Here is a 19,288-nt window from a genome sequence, read left to right on the forward strand (position 1 = left end):
TAAATACACACAAAATATAATTGGCTTTGTAATGATATTCCTGGATATTGATAAAAATTGTAAGTTCTTCAAAACTCTTATGTAGGCAACTAAGAATTTTCTCATTCATCATTATGTGGGGGTGGATTCTCTTGAAAAAATTCCATGTACTAACCAGAATTAAAAAATATAACTTGCTTTTGTTCCCAATACTCATTCTTTAATGATACTTCATTAGATATCTGTTATTTTTTTCAATTTTTTTATTGTGAAAATACTGTACAGAGGGGTTACAATTACATGGCCTTGAAAATGAGTACATTTCTTATCAAGCATTGTAGCCTCCTCCTTTGTTTCCCCTTCCTATCCCTTCCTATCCACCCCGACCCCCCACCCAATTCTCCTCCCCCCTTTCTCCCCCACCAAAGTTGTAAAGTTCATTTTGGACATACCGACTTATACATCTCATTGTTGTAATTGGTCCAACTGTATCCCTATTTAAATGATTTGTTTTTTCCCATACCCTCCACAAATTATACCGACATCAAATACAGTGAAAGCAGGAGTTATATCATGGGGGAGGGACATACAAAGCAACAAAGAAATAATCATATAAATATGTTAGAAACAATCGCATGAAAGAAAAAAATTTGAATACATATCAGAGGGTTCATTTCCCTAGCATCAACTTATCTGAACTTTTCTGCTTGCCTCAGACATATACCAGTTATTGCAAATAAGGGAAACCTTGGGACCTATGTTTCTTTGGGACTGGCTTATTTCACTTAATACAATTTTTTTCAATTCTTTCCATTTCCTATCAAATGGGGCAATGACATTCTTTCTGCTGGAGGCATAAAATTCCATTGTGTATATATACCACATTTTCTTGATCCATTCATCTACTGAGGGGCATCTCGGTTGGTTCCATATCTTAGCTATGGTAAATAATGCTGCAATAAACATAGTTGTGCTGGCAGCTTTAGTGTGGTCTTGTTTGTAAACATTTGGGTAAATGCCCAAAAGTGGGATTATTAGGTCATAGGGGAGATCTATGTGGAGTCTACATACTGCTTTCCAAAGTGGTTGAACAAGTTTACACTCCTACCAACAATGCAATAAGGTTCCCTTCTGTCCACATCCCCATCTGTGTTAATTTTTAATGATAATGTAAGGATTAAGAGAATGAGAGGTTTGGCTTAATTCAGGATTTCTGTTTCAACTCTTGGATTCTCTTCACCATGACATGATGTATCTCTTGTAGCTGCACCCTTTTCTGAAGAACATCCAGTTTTACAATTCTGCTGGAGACCAAGTGATTTTGAATGAGGAATGGAAATTAGAGGCAGAATATGACATTTTGAATATTTGGAATTTTCCAGATGGTCTTGAGCTCAAAGTGAAAATTGGGGCGTTTTCTCCATATGCTCCTTATGGTCATCAACTGTCTATATCTAAAGATATGATAGAGTGGGCCATAGGAACTACTGAGGTGGGTCCAGATTAACAAAAATGATTAGAACTCAATATAAGTAAACAAAAAGAATCATTAGATATTATGTAGTCACTAATGACTCAGAATTATTGAGAAATTGATTTACTAAGATGGGAAGGAAAGTATTAATTGAACATTTCTAAATGTTCATTTATCAAAAAATCTAGATGACATCTATTATAATTGTACTCTAATATTAGAACAAAATACCTGAATGAGCAATTATTTCATGAAGTGTAAAGTTTTATTTTGCACACCCCAGTGGCTGTATCAATCCACCCTTATTTGATCTGTTATGTAAGCGTGGATTTTTTTATTTTACTTTTTTATTGTTCCCCTTTCCATCCCTTCCCATACATAGCGTGTATGGTGAGAGGAATCATCTAAGAGCCTGTACCAGTGGAAAATGGTGAACTCATAGTAATTGGAATACAAATAGGAAGATATGATGGTCTAGCATGGTGTTAAAAGTTTCCATGAGTATTTTGCTACTTCTTTCCACATTTCCATATTTCACAAATCAGTAAGAGAAAAATTATTCTATGAATTCAATGAAATTTCTGGCTTAGTTGGGTACGAATGTCTTTCCATTAGGAACCACTTCTTAAAGGTTCCACAATTCTCAGTAATAGCATAGGGTGAGGTTGATGGCTGTAGCACAAAATCCTATGTGGATTGTGTCAGGAAATCTAAAATAGCATCCAATCGATTGATTAGCTTTAAGAATTTAAATAATTATACTTAATATTCAAATGCTTAGGAACACCTGGTTTTATTGAATATCAGGTAATAGTCTGAATATTTACCAACACATATATTTGATTTTTCTCAGACTCCTCACTCTGTTTGCAGTGAGAGTTGTGGTTCTGGATTCAGGAAATCTCCTCAGGTGGGAAAGGCTGTCTGTTGCTTTGATTGTACCCCTTGCGTAGGGAATGAGATTTCTAATTGGACAGGTAAGTCTCTGACTAAAGAGGAAATTCTCTATCTCTTCCTAGTTATTGGGAATGTATCTAAACCCATGGAAAATGTTTGTATCTGGATGGCAGACCCAAAGTCTTCCTTCTTTCAGTAATTTAATTGTAACTACTGATGATAATGATCCTTGAAATAACACACCTCATGGCCTTAAATTATATCTGGGATTAATTTTGATATGGCATTTTACACATTTTAATCTCAAGAAAACATTGTCTCCACTACTCAATAATGAAGTTTTAAGTTTTTCATTGTGGTTGTTCTACAGAGGTATTACAGTTACATAAATCAGGTAAAGAGTAAAATTCTTTGTATACCATGTGTCCCGTTTCCAGCCTCTTTGCCAGTTTTTCCCTTCCCATTCCCCATCGACAAGTTGTACAGTTCATTTTCCACAGTGTCTAGTAAGTTGTATTTATTTACCCTTGTTGTATTTGTTCCAAATTTTCTGTGACCCCCTTACCCTCCCAAAGACAAACTAAAAAGACAAAAGGAAAAGAAAACAAAACAGCAACAACAGCAACTGAAAAACATCTCTCCTTTCCTTTTCATGGAATTTATTCATATGATACCATTTTCTATGCTCATATGCACATCACTCTGAGCCTTTCTCAATAACTCTTAAGCATATATTCCTTTGTCCTCAGTGAATGTTCAAAGTTCATTTAGCTTCTCCATTAAGGTGAAGTATGAATATCTGTAAAAGGCAGACTCTCCATTTTCTTCCAAATTATATTTATGCCACAAAGAACACATAAATCTTGCATTTTTTTATTTCCCTGCCCATAATTGTTCTTGCTATAGAGAAAGTGCTTAGAAATCTGAGTTTAGTTTGAATATTAGACACAAGTGTTCTGCAGAGTGTGATTTTGGAGCTATAAAGAGAATCTTGATCCTCAATTCCCATTGCTTACAGGAGGGAAAAATTCAAATATAATAAGATGAATACAAGAATGTAACACAGGTCTCCTTTTAAAATTTAAAGCAAACACATACAGCACTGTAACCTATATTATTCACAATTTTGAATGGCAGTAGCAGAGTTTTGCACACAGTACTGAAATTCATATAATAGCAGCACAAAGAAGTCAGAAAATCATTTTTAGTTTACTTGACTTATGAATAATGTCCTTTTCCAATATATGTTAAAGTCAGTTTGAAAAAAGCAGATTGTCTTATGAATTCAATGCTCTTTCAGGTATTTTGTTACAATGTAAAATACTATTATAACAGATGATGCTTAAATTTTATGAACTTTTAGAAATATCTAATTAGCATGTTTCTTTCCTACTTCAGAGTCAGTGAGTAAAACAAAAAAAACAAGGAAATAAAACAAACAAAAACAAAAAATCAAGTAAAAAAAAACAAAACAAAGAATGTGAGCATGAGGATGAAGTTACTGCATACTGTAAGGTCCATTCCTGGACGACGAACAGACCTCGCCCAGTACCTGCGTTACCTAGGCAACTGGGATACCTGGAAGAGGTCACGTCCGCATCTGCTGAGCGTTACCTAGGCAACTGGGATACCTGGAAGAGGTCACGTCCGCATCTGCTGAGGTCACATCCTAACCTGATGTGGCCACACCTTTCTCCCACCTGATCCCACTTCCCTTTACCTGGACACACCCTTCCCCGCCCCCTACCCTATATAAGGCCTAAACCGCCGCCAGACCGCCCTCTTTTTTTCTTTTGCCAGCCGCGTGGAGTGCCAACCTTGCCTGGTCCCAGCAGGTCTACTGAATAAACCCCTTACCTGAATACCACGTGCGTGGTGCAGTTTCAGTTCTTACTCGGTCACCTCTTTTTAAAAACCTAACATAAATGGTGCCGTGACTCGGATAAAGGGCTTAAAGTCAGGACAGCCGAGATTCCTCTCTGTTTTTTTTCTTTTTTTCATTTTTGTTTTTCCCTTTTTGCTCTGAGGAATACCCACAGTTCTGACGGCCTTTTATGAACCCGTCTATCTGCTGCGGACACAGTGCATCAATTCTATTGCTGGCCTCTGCATCTTCCTCGACACTTCTACATTTTGGTGAGTGACCTGCTCCCTAAGGGGTCTCTGTCGTTCAGTCTCTTTACAGATACCACGCCGGAGAACCTACTAGGCCTTTACTTGACTCCGGTTGTTCGTCACTTCTCTCTAGAGGGCTCGGTGGTAAATTGGGACACCGCTTCCATTCAGTAAGCCCTCCTTCACTCACTAAATTTTTCCCCCTACGTTTTTCTCTTTTGCATTTCTAATGGGTTGTTGTAAGTCACGCCCAAAGGAGGAAACTCCATTGAAATGCCTCCTGCGTTCCCTGGACGTCTTGTCTATTAACTGCATCGACAAGAAACGCCTGATTTATTATTGCACTCAAGTTTGGCCACAGTACCAACTGGATAATCGTTCTCGATGGCCCAGAGATGGGACTTTGGACTATGTCATTCTCAGAGATTTAGACGATTTTTGCCGTCGTAATGGTAAATGGTCTGAGGTCATTCATATTCAGCCATTCTTTGCTCTCCGGGACAACCCGGCCCTATGCCAATCATGCCCGGCCTTTCCACTCCTCCTGGCACGTGGAGAACCCAACTCTAGCGCAGGGCTCCCTCCGGAGCCTGAGGTGCCTGACCCTCTTTTTGACTCTGCCCCTCTTCCTGCTGAGCATCTGGTGCCTTCCCCACCTTCTTCACTCTCCTCTCCTTCACCCTCTATCTCCTCCCCCCCTGCAGCTCACACCCGGTCTCGCACTGGTGGCACACAACCTCCACCAGACCCCCTGTGCCCTTTGCGAGAGGTGGCAGGGGCTGAAGGTGTAATTAGGGTGCATGCGCCATTCTCAATGTTTGATATTGCTCAGATTGAGAAGCGGCTGGGATCTTATGCCCAAGATTCTAATAATTATGTCAAGCAGTTTAAGAACCTGGCTCAGACCTATGACCTTACTTGGCAGGACATATATCTAATGCTATCCTCTACCCTTACTGCTGAGGAAAAAGAAAGGGTGTGGACTGCAGCCCAGGCACATGCCGATGAAGCTCACCGCCTAGATATTAACTTTCCAGTGGGAGCAACAGCTGTGCCTAGGGAAGAGCCCAATTGGAATTATCAACATAATGCTCCTGGGCGGGAAAGCAGAAATAGGATGATAACTTGCTTAGTGGCTGGCCTTCAAAAGGCAGCCTATCTTCCTGTTAATTACGACAAATTAAACCACATTACTCAAAGGCCCAATGAAAACCCGGCGGAATTTCTTGAACGCCTTACAGTAGCGCTCCAGCGCTATACAAGGCTGGACCCAGAGTCACCAGAGGCTAAGGTGGTTCTCAATACTCATTTTATTGCCCAATCAGCCCCCGATATTAGAAAAAAGTTAAAAAAGGCTGAGAACGGTCCTCAGACCCCTCAACGAGATCTGGTGAGTATGGCATTTAAAGTTTTCAATAATCGAGAGGAACAGGAGATTGCCGATAAGACAGCCCGTGAGAGGGAAAACTATCAAATCCTGGCTGCTGCCATCCGGCCTCCTCTGAGGAGACGCACCCAACAAACACCACCTGGAGCATGCTTCAAGTGTGGGCAAGAGGGCCACTGGGCGAAATTCTGTCCCTCACCACGACCTCCACCTGGACCCTGCCCAAGGTGTGGACAACAAGGACATTGGGGAGTCGATTGCCCCTCCTCACCTCCACAAGGTAGGCCAGCCCCTCCCCCACCCCGCCCACCCAGGCAGGCGGAGCCAGACCGGTCGGAGATTTTCTGCTTGGCTACAGAATGAAGGTGCCCAGGGCCACCTGCTCCCAACAACCAAACCATCACAATGACGGAGCCCAGGGTGTGTTTCTATGTAGCCGGTAAGTTAATATCTTTTCTCTTGGATACGGGAGCGACTTACTCGGTGCTATGTCAATATACAGGCAAGACTTTTCCCTCCCAGATCTCGGTGGTGGGTGTAGATGGCCTACCTACCTGTCCCCCAACTACGGGACCAGTATCATGTAAAATAGAAGACTTTCCTTTTTCACACTCCTTCCTAATCCTACCTCACTGTCCTACCCCACTCCTAGGAAGGGACTTGCTCTCTAAATTTCAGGTCTCCCTTTCATTCCATATCCCCAAACAGCCCACACCTGTTCTACTTTTGTCTTTAGATGAACCTCCACCTGTAACTTCCCAACTAAATCCTTTCCCTTTACCTCCAGATCTTGTCAACCCTCTTATCTGGGATACTTCCACTCCTACTATGGCTAGACACCATACTCCTGTCCTCATTAAACTTAAAGACCCTACCCATTTCCCTGGTACTTCCCAATACCCCATTTCCCTTAGGCACAGGCAAGGTTTAAAACCCATCATCCTTCGCCTTCTTAAACAAGGACTTCTCAGACCCACTAACTCCCCCTTTAACACCCCTATCCTGCCAGTAGTTAAACCTGATGGGACCTATCGCCTAGTCCAGGACCTGCGCACTATTAATGCTGCAGTCCTTCCCATTCATCCTGTTGTGCCTAACCCATATACTCTCCTTTCACAGATACCTCCTGGTACCACCCACTTCTCGGTGCTGGACCTCAAGGATGCATTCTTCACAATCCCCCTGCATCCTGACTGCCAAGATTTCTTTGCTTTTACTTGGGTGGACCCAGACACTTCAAGGGCACAACAGCTGACCTGGACGGTCCTCCCTCAAGGGTTTCGAGACAGTCCCCATTTCTTTGGACAGGCTTTATCAAAGGATCTCCTCTCTCTTCAGGTGTCTCCTAGCATTGTTCTCCAGTATGTGGATGATCTTTTGCTTTGCAGCCCTTCCTTTGAGTTGGCTCGCCAACATACAGCTGACCTCCTCAACTTCCTGTTGACAAAAGGATATAGAGTCTCTCCTTCAAAGGCCCAGATAGCAAAGTCAGAGGTAACATACTTGGGTTTGTCCATAACTCCTACAGAGAGAAGAATTACCCTTGATAGAAAAGCCTACATTGAGTCTCTCTCTGTCCCACAGACCAAGGAGGACATTCTGTCTTTCCTGGGACTTGCAGGCTTCCTTCGTATTTGGATACCCGGTTTTGCTACATTGGCCAAACCTCTTTATGAGGCATCCAAAGGTTCCCTACTGGAGCCGCCAGACCCCACAAAGCCCATTGACACCCCATTTAAAGTTCTGAAGCAAGCGCTTCTTCGGGCTCCAGCACTGGCTCTACCTAACCTCAAGGAACCCTTTATACTCTATGTCACTGAGAAGTGGGGAATTGGCCTTGGGGTTCTTGGACAAATGTCAGGCCCCTCATTTAGACCTGTGGCCTACCTCTCAAAGCAGCTAGACCCAACGGTAAAAGGCTGGCCAGCATGTCTCCGAGCTTTGGCCGCAGCAGCCACCTTGGCACAGGAGAGCACAAAACTCACTTTTGGCCAACCCACTACCATTCGCTCTCCCCACAGACTAAAGGACCTTTTGTCTCATAAATCCCTGTCTTCCCTTTCCCCTTCCCGCCTACAGCTGTTTCATGTTACTTTTATTCAAAACCCTGACTTTTCACTGGAAAGCTGCTCCCCGCTCAATCCAGCCACCTTGCTTCCATCCAATTCTAACCCTCTTTCCCATTCCTGTACAGAGACCTTGGAGGAATTCACACCCCATTTTACAGGTATCTCGGAAACTCCTCTTCCTGACCCAGAAGACACCTGGTACATCGATGGCAGTTCCACATCTACCTCTTCAGGAAGCCGAGTTGCGGGCTATGCCATCGTTAATAACTCTACCATTCTTGAAAGCAGCCCTCTGCCCCCTAGCACTACCTCACAAAAGGCAGAACTTATAGCTTTAACTAGGGCCTTAATTCTAGCCAAGGGCCGGAAGATCAATATTTATACAGACTCAAAATATGCCTATCATATTCTCCATTCTCATGCAGCAATTTGGAAGGAACGTGGCTTCCTGACCACCAAAGGGACTCCCATAACTAATGCCTCACTTATTCTTAAACTATTAGAAGCTGCTTCCCTTCCCCAACAGGTTGCGGTCATCCACTGCAGAGGACACCAGACAGGATTGGATGCCATTACAGTCGGCAATTCAAAAGCAGACCGGGAGGCAAAGCTAGCAGCCCAGAGACAACTCCAGGGACAACTTCCAGCTCCCTTGCTTCTGGTATTGCCTTCAATTCAACCCTCTTATACCCCACAGGAGATCGAGGAACTTATGCACCAGGGAGCCTCCCAGGAAGCACAGGGATGGTGGTCTCTGGAAGGACGAGTTGTTCTTCCTGAGACACAAGCAGACAGCTTTCTTTCCCAGGTTCACCAGGCGCTGCATATTGGATACAAGCCTCTCTCCCACCTTCTTAAACCTTTAATCCATTGCCCTAGCCTAACTACTCGACTAAAGGCTATTACCCAAGCCTGCCCCACGTGTTCTCTTACTTCCTCACAGGGTGGTCTCCGACCAGCTGCATTCCCCACACACCAAGCACGGGGACACACCCCAGGGGAAGACTGGCAGATAGACTTCACTCACATGCCCAGATGTAAGCGGCTCAAATACCTTCTAACTATGGTTGATACCTTTTCAGGATGGATTGAAGCCTATCCCACAACGTCGGAGACAGCTGACACAGTTGCCTCTGTCCTTATTAAAGAAATTATTCCTAGGTTTGGCTTACCCAGGTCACTTCAATCTGACAATGGACCTGCTTTCATCTCCAAAGTGACCCAACAGGTGGCATCCTCTCTAAACATCCAGTGGAATCTTCACATTCCTTATAGGCCTCAGTCTTCTGGAAAGGTTGAAAGAGCTAATGCGCTCCTTAAGACACAACTTACTAAACTTTCTCTAGAGCTCCAACAATCCTGGCCAGAACTGTTACCCCTGGCGCTCACCCGCTTACGTGTTTCTCCCCGCAGCCCTACTTTCCTCAGCCCCTTTGAGTTAATGTATGGAAGACCTTTTCTCCTAGGTAATTTCCCTACTGACAATACCAAAACTCCACTAATAGACTACCTTCCCGTCCTAACCTTTCTTAGGCACATGCTGCGCCAACATGCTGACCAGTGTCTCCCTCAGCCTCATCAAGGCCCCTTTCCCACTCCCCCAATTTTGCCTGGTGATCAAGTGTTTCTCAAGACCCTTAATCCATCTGGTTTACACCCTAAGTGGACAGGCCCTCACCAGGTTCTGCTGACCACCCCCACAGCAGTCAAGCTCAAGGGACAGCCACAGTGGATTCACCTGTCAAGAATAAAAAGGTCTCCTGCTCCTGCCCCTTCTATGCCAACACTGACTTCGAGGTACACCTGTTCCCCCCTTGGGCCTACCAAGGTAAGGCTATCTCGCATCCCTGAAGATCCGGGTGAGTAACACTGAGCTAATTGCTCTCCTCCCCAAAGACCTCACTACCTCATCCCTTAGGTCACCTCCAAGCCATGGACATCCAATCTTTTCTTTCCAGTAATATATTTGCTTTTCATCTTTGTTCAGCCCCCTGCCTGAGAAGACTTCCTCCAGACTTCATCGAAGAGACTCACTTCTTGCAGACATCATGGAACTGGCAGACCAGGAAGCAGTCACCTCCTACTAGGTCACCTCTCTTCCCCCCCCTTTCCTTTTTCAGCCATGCTTCTCCACCATGCTGGGTGGGACTACAGTTCAGTAACTTCTTTTCCTGCCTGAATAGCGCATGGTGTTCTTTTCATCTACCCAATAACTACCCCTTTTGTGTGAACCAAAGTGCCTTGACACCATGCGAGATTTTTCACCAATACCATTTCTGGCCTTCACATCCACGTCCACACCACTTCTCTACTCTGGTGAGTGAAACTACTCTACGGCTCTCTGTCACTCAGTCTCTGTCCAGACGTGGCGCCACGCCAGAGAGCTCCTACGGCCTTTAGCTGAAAGGCCGGTCACCTCTGAAGCCGAGGACGCTTGGCTTTGGGGGCTTGGCCATTTCTCTCTAGAGGGCTCTGGGGGAAGTCGGGACGCCGCTTCTGCCTGGTCAGCTCTTATTCACTCACCAGACTGACTCTACTTTTTGGCTTGTGCCCTGAAGAGTGTGACGCAGGCTGGGTCCCGGGGACCCTCCCCTCTAGGTTCCCTCTCAAAGGCTAGCCATTCTAGGTTTAAAAATTGTCAGAGTTTCCATTTGTTCAGGTTTCCGTCAATGCCTCATGAAACTTCTCCAGACTCCGTCCAACAGACTCGCCTCCTCCAGACTTCATCGAGGAATCAACACCCAAGTGACAGCTGCAGCCTGCTGCCTTCTCCCAGCATGGACCACATCCCAGCCTTTTACCCCTACGACGCCCCTTGCCAGCAGGAAGTAGCCAGAGAGAGTCTTCGCCCTTTTTCATAATTATCAAAAGGCTGGAATGTAAGGTCCATTCCTGGACGACGAACAGACCTCGCCCAGTACCTGCGTTACCTAGGCAACTGGGATACCTGGAAGAGGTCACGTCCGCATCTGCTGAGCGTTACCTAGGCAACTGGGATACCTGGAAGAGGTCACGTCCGCATCTGCTGAGGTCACATCCTAACCTGATGTGGCCACACCTTTCTCCCACCTGATCCCACTTCCCTTTACCTGGACACACCCTTCCCCGCCCCCTACCCTATATAAGGCCTAAACCGCCGCCAGACCGCCCTCTTTTTTTCTTTTGCCAGCCGCGTGGAGTGCCAACCTTGCCTGGTCCCAGCAGGTCTACTGAATAAACCCCTTACCTGAATACCACGTGCGTGGTGCAGTTTCAGTTCTTACTCGGTCACCTCTTTTTAAAAACCTAACACATACAAACCGTGAAAACAAACAGTTTCAGGCATTTTTAATTTTACTTGGTAGTATGAACTCTTATGTTAATAAGCACTAATATGTTAGAGTCCCCTCTAAGAAGGGACTTACCAATTTCCATTGAGGAAAAGGCAGTACTGAAATGAGTCAAATGGTAACTCTCTCTTCTTACCAGATATGGAGCAGTGTATGAAATGTCCAGATGATGAGTATGCCAACACAGAGAGAAACCAGTGCCTCCCCAAAGCTGCAAGTTTCCTGGCTCATGAAGAACCCATGGGAATGGCCCTGGACTGTGTGGCTCTCTGCTTCTCCACCCTCACTGCTGTTATTCTAGGAGTCTTTGTGATGTATCAAGACACTTCCATTGTGAAAGCCAACAATCTGTGTCTCAGTTACATTCTGCTCATCTCTCTCATGTTCTGTTTCCTCTGTTCCTTGCTCTTTATTGGCCGTCCCAACACAGTCACCTGCATCTTGCAGCAGACCATATTCGGTCTTATTTTCACTGTGGCTGTTTCCACCGTGTTGGCCAAAACTGTGACTGTTGTTCTGGCCTTCAAGGCCACTTCTCCAGGGAGAAGGATGAGGTGGCTGCTGGTATCAGGGGCTCCTAACTTCATCATCCCCATCTGCACCCTCATCCAGGTGACTCTCTGTGGAGTCTGGCTGGGAACTTCTCCTCCCTTTGTGGACACAGATGCATTTTCTGAACATGGCCATGTCATCATTCTCTGCAACAAGGGCTCCCTCACTGCCTTCTACTGTGTCCTGGGATACCTAGGCTCCCTGGCCTTGGCAAGCTTCACTGTGGCTTTCCTGGCCAGGAAACTGCCTGACACCTTCAATGAAGCCAAGTTCCTGACCTTCAGCATGCTGGTGTTCTGCAGTGTGTGGCTCACCTTCCTGCCTGTCTACCACAGTGCCAAGGGGAAGGTCATGGTGGCTGTGGAGGTCTTCTCCATTTTGGCCTCCAGTGCAGGGCTCCTGGGCTGCATCTTTCTCCCCAAGTGCTACATCATCTTGATAAGACCAGATAGAAATTCTCTGCATGGCTTCAAGGACAAAATTCATACTGGGAGAAAGAAGCCTTCTTAAGATAAAACTCAGGTGTTTGATCAAATGCATAGAAGATCTCAACTAAATCACTCTTTTTCCAGTCTTGTATTATTTTACATTATATAGTAAGAATTCAACAAATATTTCAATCTTTCTCATTTCTCTAGTAGTAGTAGACACAAATTTTAGCAACAGCTGCCTAAGTTTTAATTTCATTCAGCTTGTTTTTTTTTTCTTTTCATTTAATCCTATCCTACATTATAAGTGTATTTTTTATGGTTGTAGTATCTCCAGCATTTCCTTTTGTAGTGACTTCTTATATTTTTATTTATCCCCTTTCCTGTCTTTATATCAGTATTGTTTACTCCTCTAATACATTTCATTAAATTTTCTTTTTAATTCGATTCCAGGGTGTTTTTGCAAGTGTGCTGGTCTTTGCATATGTGTGGGCCTTGAGTTAAGCCTGTGTACTTACTACCCACCCCCCTGTCATCCCTCTTATCCCTCTCTCCCTCCCTCCCTTTGTTTGTTTGTTTGTTTGTTTGTTTCTTTCTTTCTTTCTTTCTTTCTTTTTTTCTTTCTCTTTTTTGTCTGTAGTGGGGCTTAAACTCTGTGCCTGGGTGCTGTCCCTGAGCTTTTCAACTCAAAACAAACACTTTGCCACATAAACCACAGCGCCACTCCGCATTTCTGGTTGTTATTGAAGGTAACAGTCTCACGGGTGTTCTTTCCCAGGATGGTTTTAAACCATGATCTTCTAATCTCAGCCTTCTGAGTAGCAAATCGTGAGCCACCAACACCCAACTGACCATTTCTTAAAAGTCAGATGATACACACACTTCCACATTACACAAAAAGTTTTGTCCATAAGGAAGAAATCCAAAAAGTTTTATTCAACTGACCCTTCTCAGCCTTTCTGTATTGGAACAAATTATGTTGTTGGAACCAACTACTTGAAGGCCAAACTAAATGGTTGACATGTTTATTTCAAGTGTTGTAACCCATCTGGAAAATAGCTGTTATTACAAAAGTCTGACTTCCAACCTTTCTGCTTAGAAGCTTCATGGAGCTAGCAAACATCCTTCCCATAAAGTTACAGGATACCTCCTTATAGACTTTCCAAGATTTCAATTTTTGCCTTAAAGATGATCTGAAACAAAGAGGTGGGAGGGAAGGGATGTTAGTGAAAAAACAAAGGAGGGGGCAACAATGCTTGATAGGAAATGTACTCATTACCTTGCTCATGTAACTGCTACCACTCTGTACAGTTTTTTCACAATTAAAAAACTTATTTTAAAAAAGCCTGGAAAGACTGAGTACAGTTATCAGGTCAGAGAAGACAGTTCTTCTCTTCCCACTCCAACCTCATTCATCTACACATGTGTCTCTCTATTTCCAAGAGTTTGGTGATTCATTGCTAGCATTAAGAAATGACCTGGGCAGAGAATCTACAAATTACAGGTCTGAAAACTGACTGATAATTGGATGTAATAAAGCTCTGAAAATTTATGTCCTAAAGAATGAACACTCAATACACTGGCAAAAGAGCTTAAAAGATTTTTTCTCAAAGCATGAAATTCAGTGATGAATGTGGAAATAGTCATTTTCCCTGGACATGAAGGAAATACAAGCCAAAATGCATTGACTTTTATCTCACTCCGTACAGAATTTCCATCACAAAGAACACAAATAACAAATGCTTGTCAGGAAAAGGAACACTTATACACGGTTTGGGGAGTATAAAGTTGTACAGCTAGTGTGGAGATAACTACAGATGTTCCTTAAAAAACAAAAACCAGATTAAATACCTGTAAATAACTAAAGATAGATCCTTATATATCACCCTGTACCAGAATCAACTCCAAATGCATCAAAGACCTCAAAGTAAAAGCAGATAGCCACAAAACATTACAGGAAGGAATAGGAGAAACTCTAGGTCTCCTTAGCACAGGCTGAAAATTTCTTAATAAAGGCCAAGAAGCACAACAAATCAAGGAAAGCTTGGACAAATGGGATTGAATGAAACTTGCAAGCCTCCTCATAGCAAAGGGCATAGCTAGCAAGACCAATAGAAAGCCCACAGATTGGGAGAAGATCTTCACTAGCCATACAATGGACAAGGGCCTCATATCTACTATACTTAGAACTCAAAACATTAAATCCCCCAACAACAAATTCTCAAAGAAACAACTGTCTGATTAACAAGTGGGCTAAGGAATTAAAGAGAGGCTTCTCTGAAGTGGAAATAATAATGGCCAATAGACACATGAAGAAATGCTCAACTTCTCTAGCCATAAAAGAAATGCAAATCAAAACAACATTCAGATTCTGCCTCACCCCAGATAAAATAGCTATATTCAAGAAATCAAATAAAAACAGATTCTGGAGGGCATGTGTCCAAAAAGGAACACTACTGCATTTTGGTAGTAGTATAAACTTGTTCAAGCACTCAGGAAAGCAGTATTGAGGTTCCTCAAAAGACTACATATAGGGCTGGGAAGGAGGCTTAGTGGTAGAGAGCTTGGTAGAGACCTTGGTATACAGCTTGCCTTGCATGCATCACGCCCTGGGTTTGATTCCTCAGCACCAAATATGTAAAAAAGAAAAAAGCCAGATGTGGCACTGTGGCTCAAGTGGTAGTGCACTAACCTTGAGCTTAACAGCTGAGGGAAGGTGCCCAGACCCAGAGTTCATGCCCCACGACCAGACCCTCCCCCCCACAAAAAAAGACTCCATGTAGAGCTTCCCTATGACCAGCAATCCTTCTTTTGGGCATTTACCCAAATGATCACAAACAAGGCCATACTAAAGCTACTAGCACAACTATGTTTATAGTAGCATTATTCATCATAGATAAGATATGGAACCAACCCAGATGCCCGCAGTAGTTGAATGGATCAAGAATGTGTGATATATCTTTCTGTTCTTTTCTCGTGCAACCTGCTCTCTCTGCTCTTGGCTCTCTCTCTGCTCTCTCTCTCTTCTCTCTCTCTATACCTGTCTACCTATTAACTGAACAGGATTTATATTCTTACCTTTGTCACCTGACTTCTCTACCTAGTAGCCAGATGTCACAAGTAGTTAGGGACATTTCTACCAACATTTTCAGCCCCAAGTCCTTCCTCTTGCCATTTATTTGCTCTCTAGTATTTTTTTTCCAGCCCCTCAATGCTCATGAGACTTCTCCTGACTTCATCTAAGGACTCAATCCACCAAGGGACAGCTGCTGCTCACTGCCTTCTCTGGGAGGGGACCAAATTCCAGCCTTTTACCCCTATTGTCGACGTCCCTTGTTAACATGAAGTAGCCAGAGAGAATCTGCGCCCTGTTTCATGATTATTAAAAGGCTGGAATGTAAAGTCCGCTCCTGGATGGCCAGCAGACTCTACCCTTCTCACAGCAAAGTCTCCACCCAGTACCTGCGTTACCTAGGCAACTGGGACACCTGGAAGAGGTCACATCTGCATCCGTTGAGGTCACATCTGAATTTGATGTGGCCACACCTTTCTCCACCTATACCCTACATAAGGCCTAGCCCAGGCCTAGATCTCTCTCTCCGTTCTTTTCTAGTGTTCCCTGCTCTCTCTGCTCTCGGCTCTCTCTCGGCTCTCTCTCTTCTCACTCTCTTCTCTCTCTCTCTGCTCTCTAGCTGCTCTTTTCTAGCTCTCTCTGCTCTCTCTCTGCTCTCTCTGCTCCTTTCTAGCTCTTTCCTCTCTTTCCCAGCTCTCTCTCATTCCCAGGCATTTTCCAGCCATGTGGAGTGCCAACCTTGCCTGGTCCCAGCAGGTCTACTGAATAAACCTACCCCTTACCTGAATACCACGTGCGTGCTGCTGTTCTTACTTGGCTTCCTCTCTCTCTGCTCTTGTCTAGCTCTTCTCAAGTTCTTTTCTCTCTCTCTTTCCCAGCTCTCTCTCTTTCCTAGGCCTTACCTAGCCACGTGGAGTGCCAACCTTGCCTGGTCCCAGCAGGTCTACTGAATAAACCTATCCCTTACCTGAAAAAAAGAATATGTGATACATATATGTGTATAGAAATACATATTCATATATATACATTATATATATGAATTCTATGCCTCAATCAGAAAGAACGATACTGCCAATTAGTTAGTAAATGGAAAGACTCAGAAAAATTATATTAAGTGAAGTAAGCAAGACACAAAGAAACATAGGTCCAATGGTTTCCATTATTTGCAATAACTAATATACCTGTAGGATAATCTTGTCAGAGAAGCAGAAAAGGTCAAAAGCTATGCATATATGACCATATAAGATGATGCTAAGAGCCCAAAGAAACATAGGTCCCATGGTTTCCCTTATTTGCAATATCTAGTATATATATGTCAAGCAGAAAAGGTCAGATAAGGTGATGTTAGGAAAATGAACCCTAAGATATGTATTCAAATGTTTTTTTTCTTTCATGCGATTGTTTCGAACACATTTATAAGATTATTTCTTTGTTGCTTTGTATGTCCCTCCCCCCCAGTATAACCCCTGCTTTCACTGTATTTGATATCGGTATAATTTGTTTAGGAGAAGGGGAAAAACAAATCGTTTAAGTAGGGACACAGGCGGACCCACTGTAACAATGAGATGTACAAGTCATTATGTCCAAAATGAACCTTACAACTTTGATGTGGGGAGGTTGGGGGGGGGGGGAAGTCGGAGCATGGAAGATTGGATAGGGGAGCAGGGTGAGGATGGGAAGGGGAAACAAAGGAGGAGGCAACAATGCTTGATAAGAAATGTACTCATCTATGCCTCCATCAGAACGAATGACATTGCCCCATTTGTTAGGAAATGGAAAGATTTGGAAAAAATTATATTAAGTGAAGTAAGCCAAGCCCAAAGAAACATAGGTCCCAAGGTTTCCCTTATTTGCAATATCTAGTATATGCATGAGTCAAGCAGAAAAGGTCAGATAAGGTGATGTTAGGAAAATGAACCCTAAGATATGTATTTAAATGTGTTTTTCTTTCATGCATTTGTTTCTAAAGCATTTATAAGATTATTTCTTTGTTGCTTTATATGTCCCTCCCCCACAGTATAACCCCTGCTTTCACTGTATTTGATGTTGGCATAATTTGTGGAGGGGAAGGGGAAATACAAGTCGTTTAAATAAGGGTACAGGTGGACCCGTGGCAACAATGAGAAGTACAAGTTTTCATGTAGAAAATGAACTTTACAACTTTGGTGTGTGGGGGGAGGATTGGGGGCGGGGGGGGGGGAGGCTAAGAAGGGGTGGGAAGGGTAAACAAAGGAGGAGGCTACAATGCTAGATAAGAAATGTACTCACTATCTTGCCCATGTAATTCTAACCCCTCTGTACAGTATTTTCCCAATAAAAAAATTAAAAAAAGAAATGTACTCATTATCTTGCCCATGTAATTGTAACCCCTCTGTAAAGTATTTTCACAACTAAAAAAGATGATGCTAAGAGAAAGGAACACAAAGATAGGATACAGAAGTTTTTTTCTTTGTTGAAATTGTTTTTAATATACTATGTGATTTTTTTTTCTTTTGCATGTTCTTTCCCCGTAGTATAAACACTGTTGTCACTGTATTTGATTCAAGTGCCCTGAATCTTGTATATACATTTTTCTAATTTGGAGAAGCAAAGAGAAACAACAAAATGCTGAAACAAGGATACAGGTTGACCCATTGTAACAATGAGACACACAAGATAGTATAGTGAAAACAAAATTTACAACTTCGGGGGTGGGGAAAGAGGAGATAGACAATGCGGAGGGAAGGGTAGTAGTATGAAAACAAAGGAGGGAGTAACAATACTGAATAGGAAATGTACTCATTACTTTACATATGGAACTGTAACCCCTCTGTACAGTATCTTCACAATTAAAAAATAAATAAAAACTAAAATTAGATCTGTGATATTATCTAAATTATTGTTGAAACAGCCAAATGAATATGTCAAGATATAACAGAGGTGCTTGCACAGTAGAGGTTACTGTGGTCCAATTCACAATAGGTAACCTGTAGAAATAGTTCAGCTAAGTGATGAAAGATTAATATTAGAAAATGCAATTTATACACAAAACAGTATTGTTTACACAAAAACACCAACATATTATCTTTGCTAGCAAGTTAATGGTAGCACCAAAGATCATTATATTAAGTAGTACAGTTTCAGAAAGATAAATGTCCACATGTTTTTCTCTATTATATGGAACCTGGAATGAAAGATGAATATACATAAGCATTTATTATGAATACACAAGCAGACACAGACAAAAGGTGTGTAATTATAAGACTGAAGAACTTATGGGGAGGGAAGATGGAAGAGAAAATTAAAAAGGGTGAATGCTATCAAATTACAATATACATTTATAAGAAGTTGGCTTCAGTCCACATAGGAAAACTTGCTTAAAAAATAAAATATGGAGCTGGGCGCTGGTGGCTCACGCCTGTAATCCTAGCTACTCAGGAGGCTGAGATCTGAGGATCGTGGTTCAAAGCCAGGCCGGGCAGAAAAGACCGTGAGACTCCTATCTCCAATAAACCACCAGAAAACCGGAAGTGGCGCTGTAGCTCAAGTGGTAGAGCGCTCTCCTTGAGCTGAAGAGCTGAGGGACAGCGTCCAGGCCCAGAGTTCAAGCCCCACGACCGACAAAAAAATAAAATAAAATAAAATAAAATAAAATATGGAAGATGAGGAAAGAGAAGAGTCCTATGAGTGTGTAGTGACAGTAAACAAAAACTTTTTCATGCTAAATACATGATACTGGATCATATTTAAAACGTTTGTTGAATACTTAAAGTGAATGAATAAATGAAGTACAATTCAGGAGCTGTCCATTTGTGGACACTAGTTTATGGGGGAGTCTGAATGGAGATGGTGACAAATGCTCAACTTGTAAATAATATATGTATGAAAATATCTGATGTAGATGTATTAAAGTAGAGCAATGAAATATTCTTATAATGTTTTAATAAAGTGGAAAGTGGATGAAAGTGTTCTCTTATCAAGGAACCATATACAAACAGAAATGTCC

The 19,288-nt window shown here is 42.8% G+C and overlaps 1 protein-coding gene across 1 annotated transcript in view; it reads left to right on the forward strand.

Moving 5' to 3' along the window:
* Positions 1-12,312, forward strand: part of LOC138814238 (vomeronasal type-2 receptor 116-like) — a 32,209-nt gene extending 19,897 nt beyond the window's left edge. The window contains exons 4-6 of the mRNA XM_070003249.1: positions 1,244-1,471; positions 2,307-2,430; positions 11,390-12,312. Of these exons, the coding sequence (XP_069859350.1) occupies positions 1,244-1,471; positions 2,307-2,430; positions 11,390-12,312 (1,275 nt within the window). The remainder of the gene's footprint in view (positions 1-1,243; positions 1,472-2,306; positions 2,431-11,389) is intronic.
* The last annotated feature ends 6,976 nt before the right edge of the window (positions 12,313-19,288 follow it).

Source organism: Dipodomys merriami, unplaced genomic scaffold (assembly GCF_024711535.1).
Source record: "Dipodomys merriami isolate MVZ:Mamm:240054 unplaced genomic scaffold, mDipMer1.0.p SCAF_6, whole genome shotgun sequence".
Lineage (NCBI taxonomy): Eukaryota > Metazoa > Chordata > Mammalia > Rodentia > Heteromyidae > Dipodomys > Dipodomys merriami.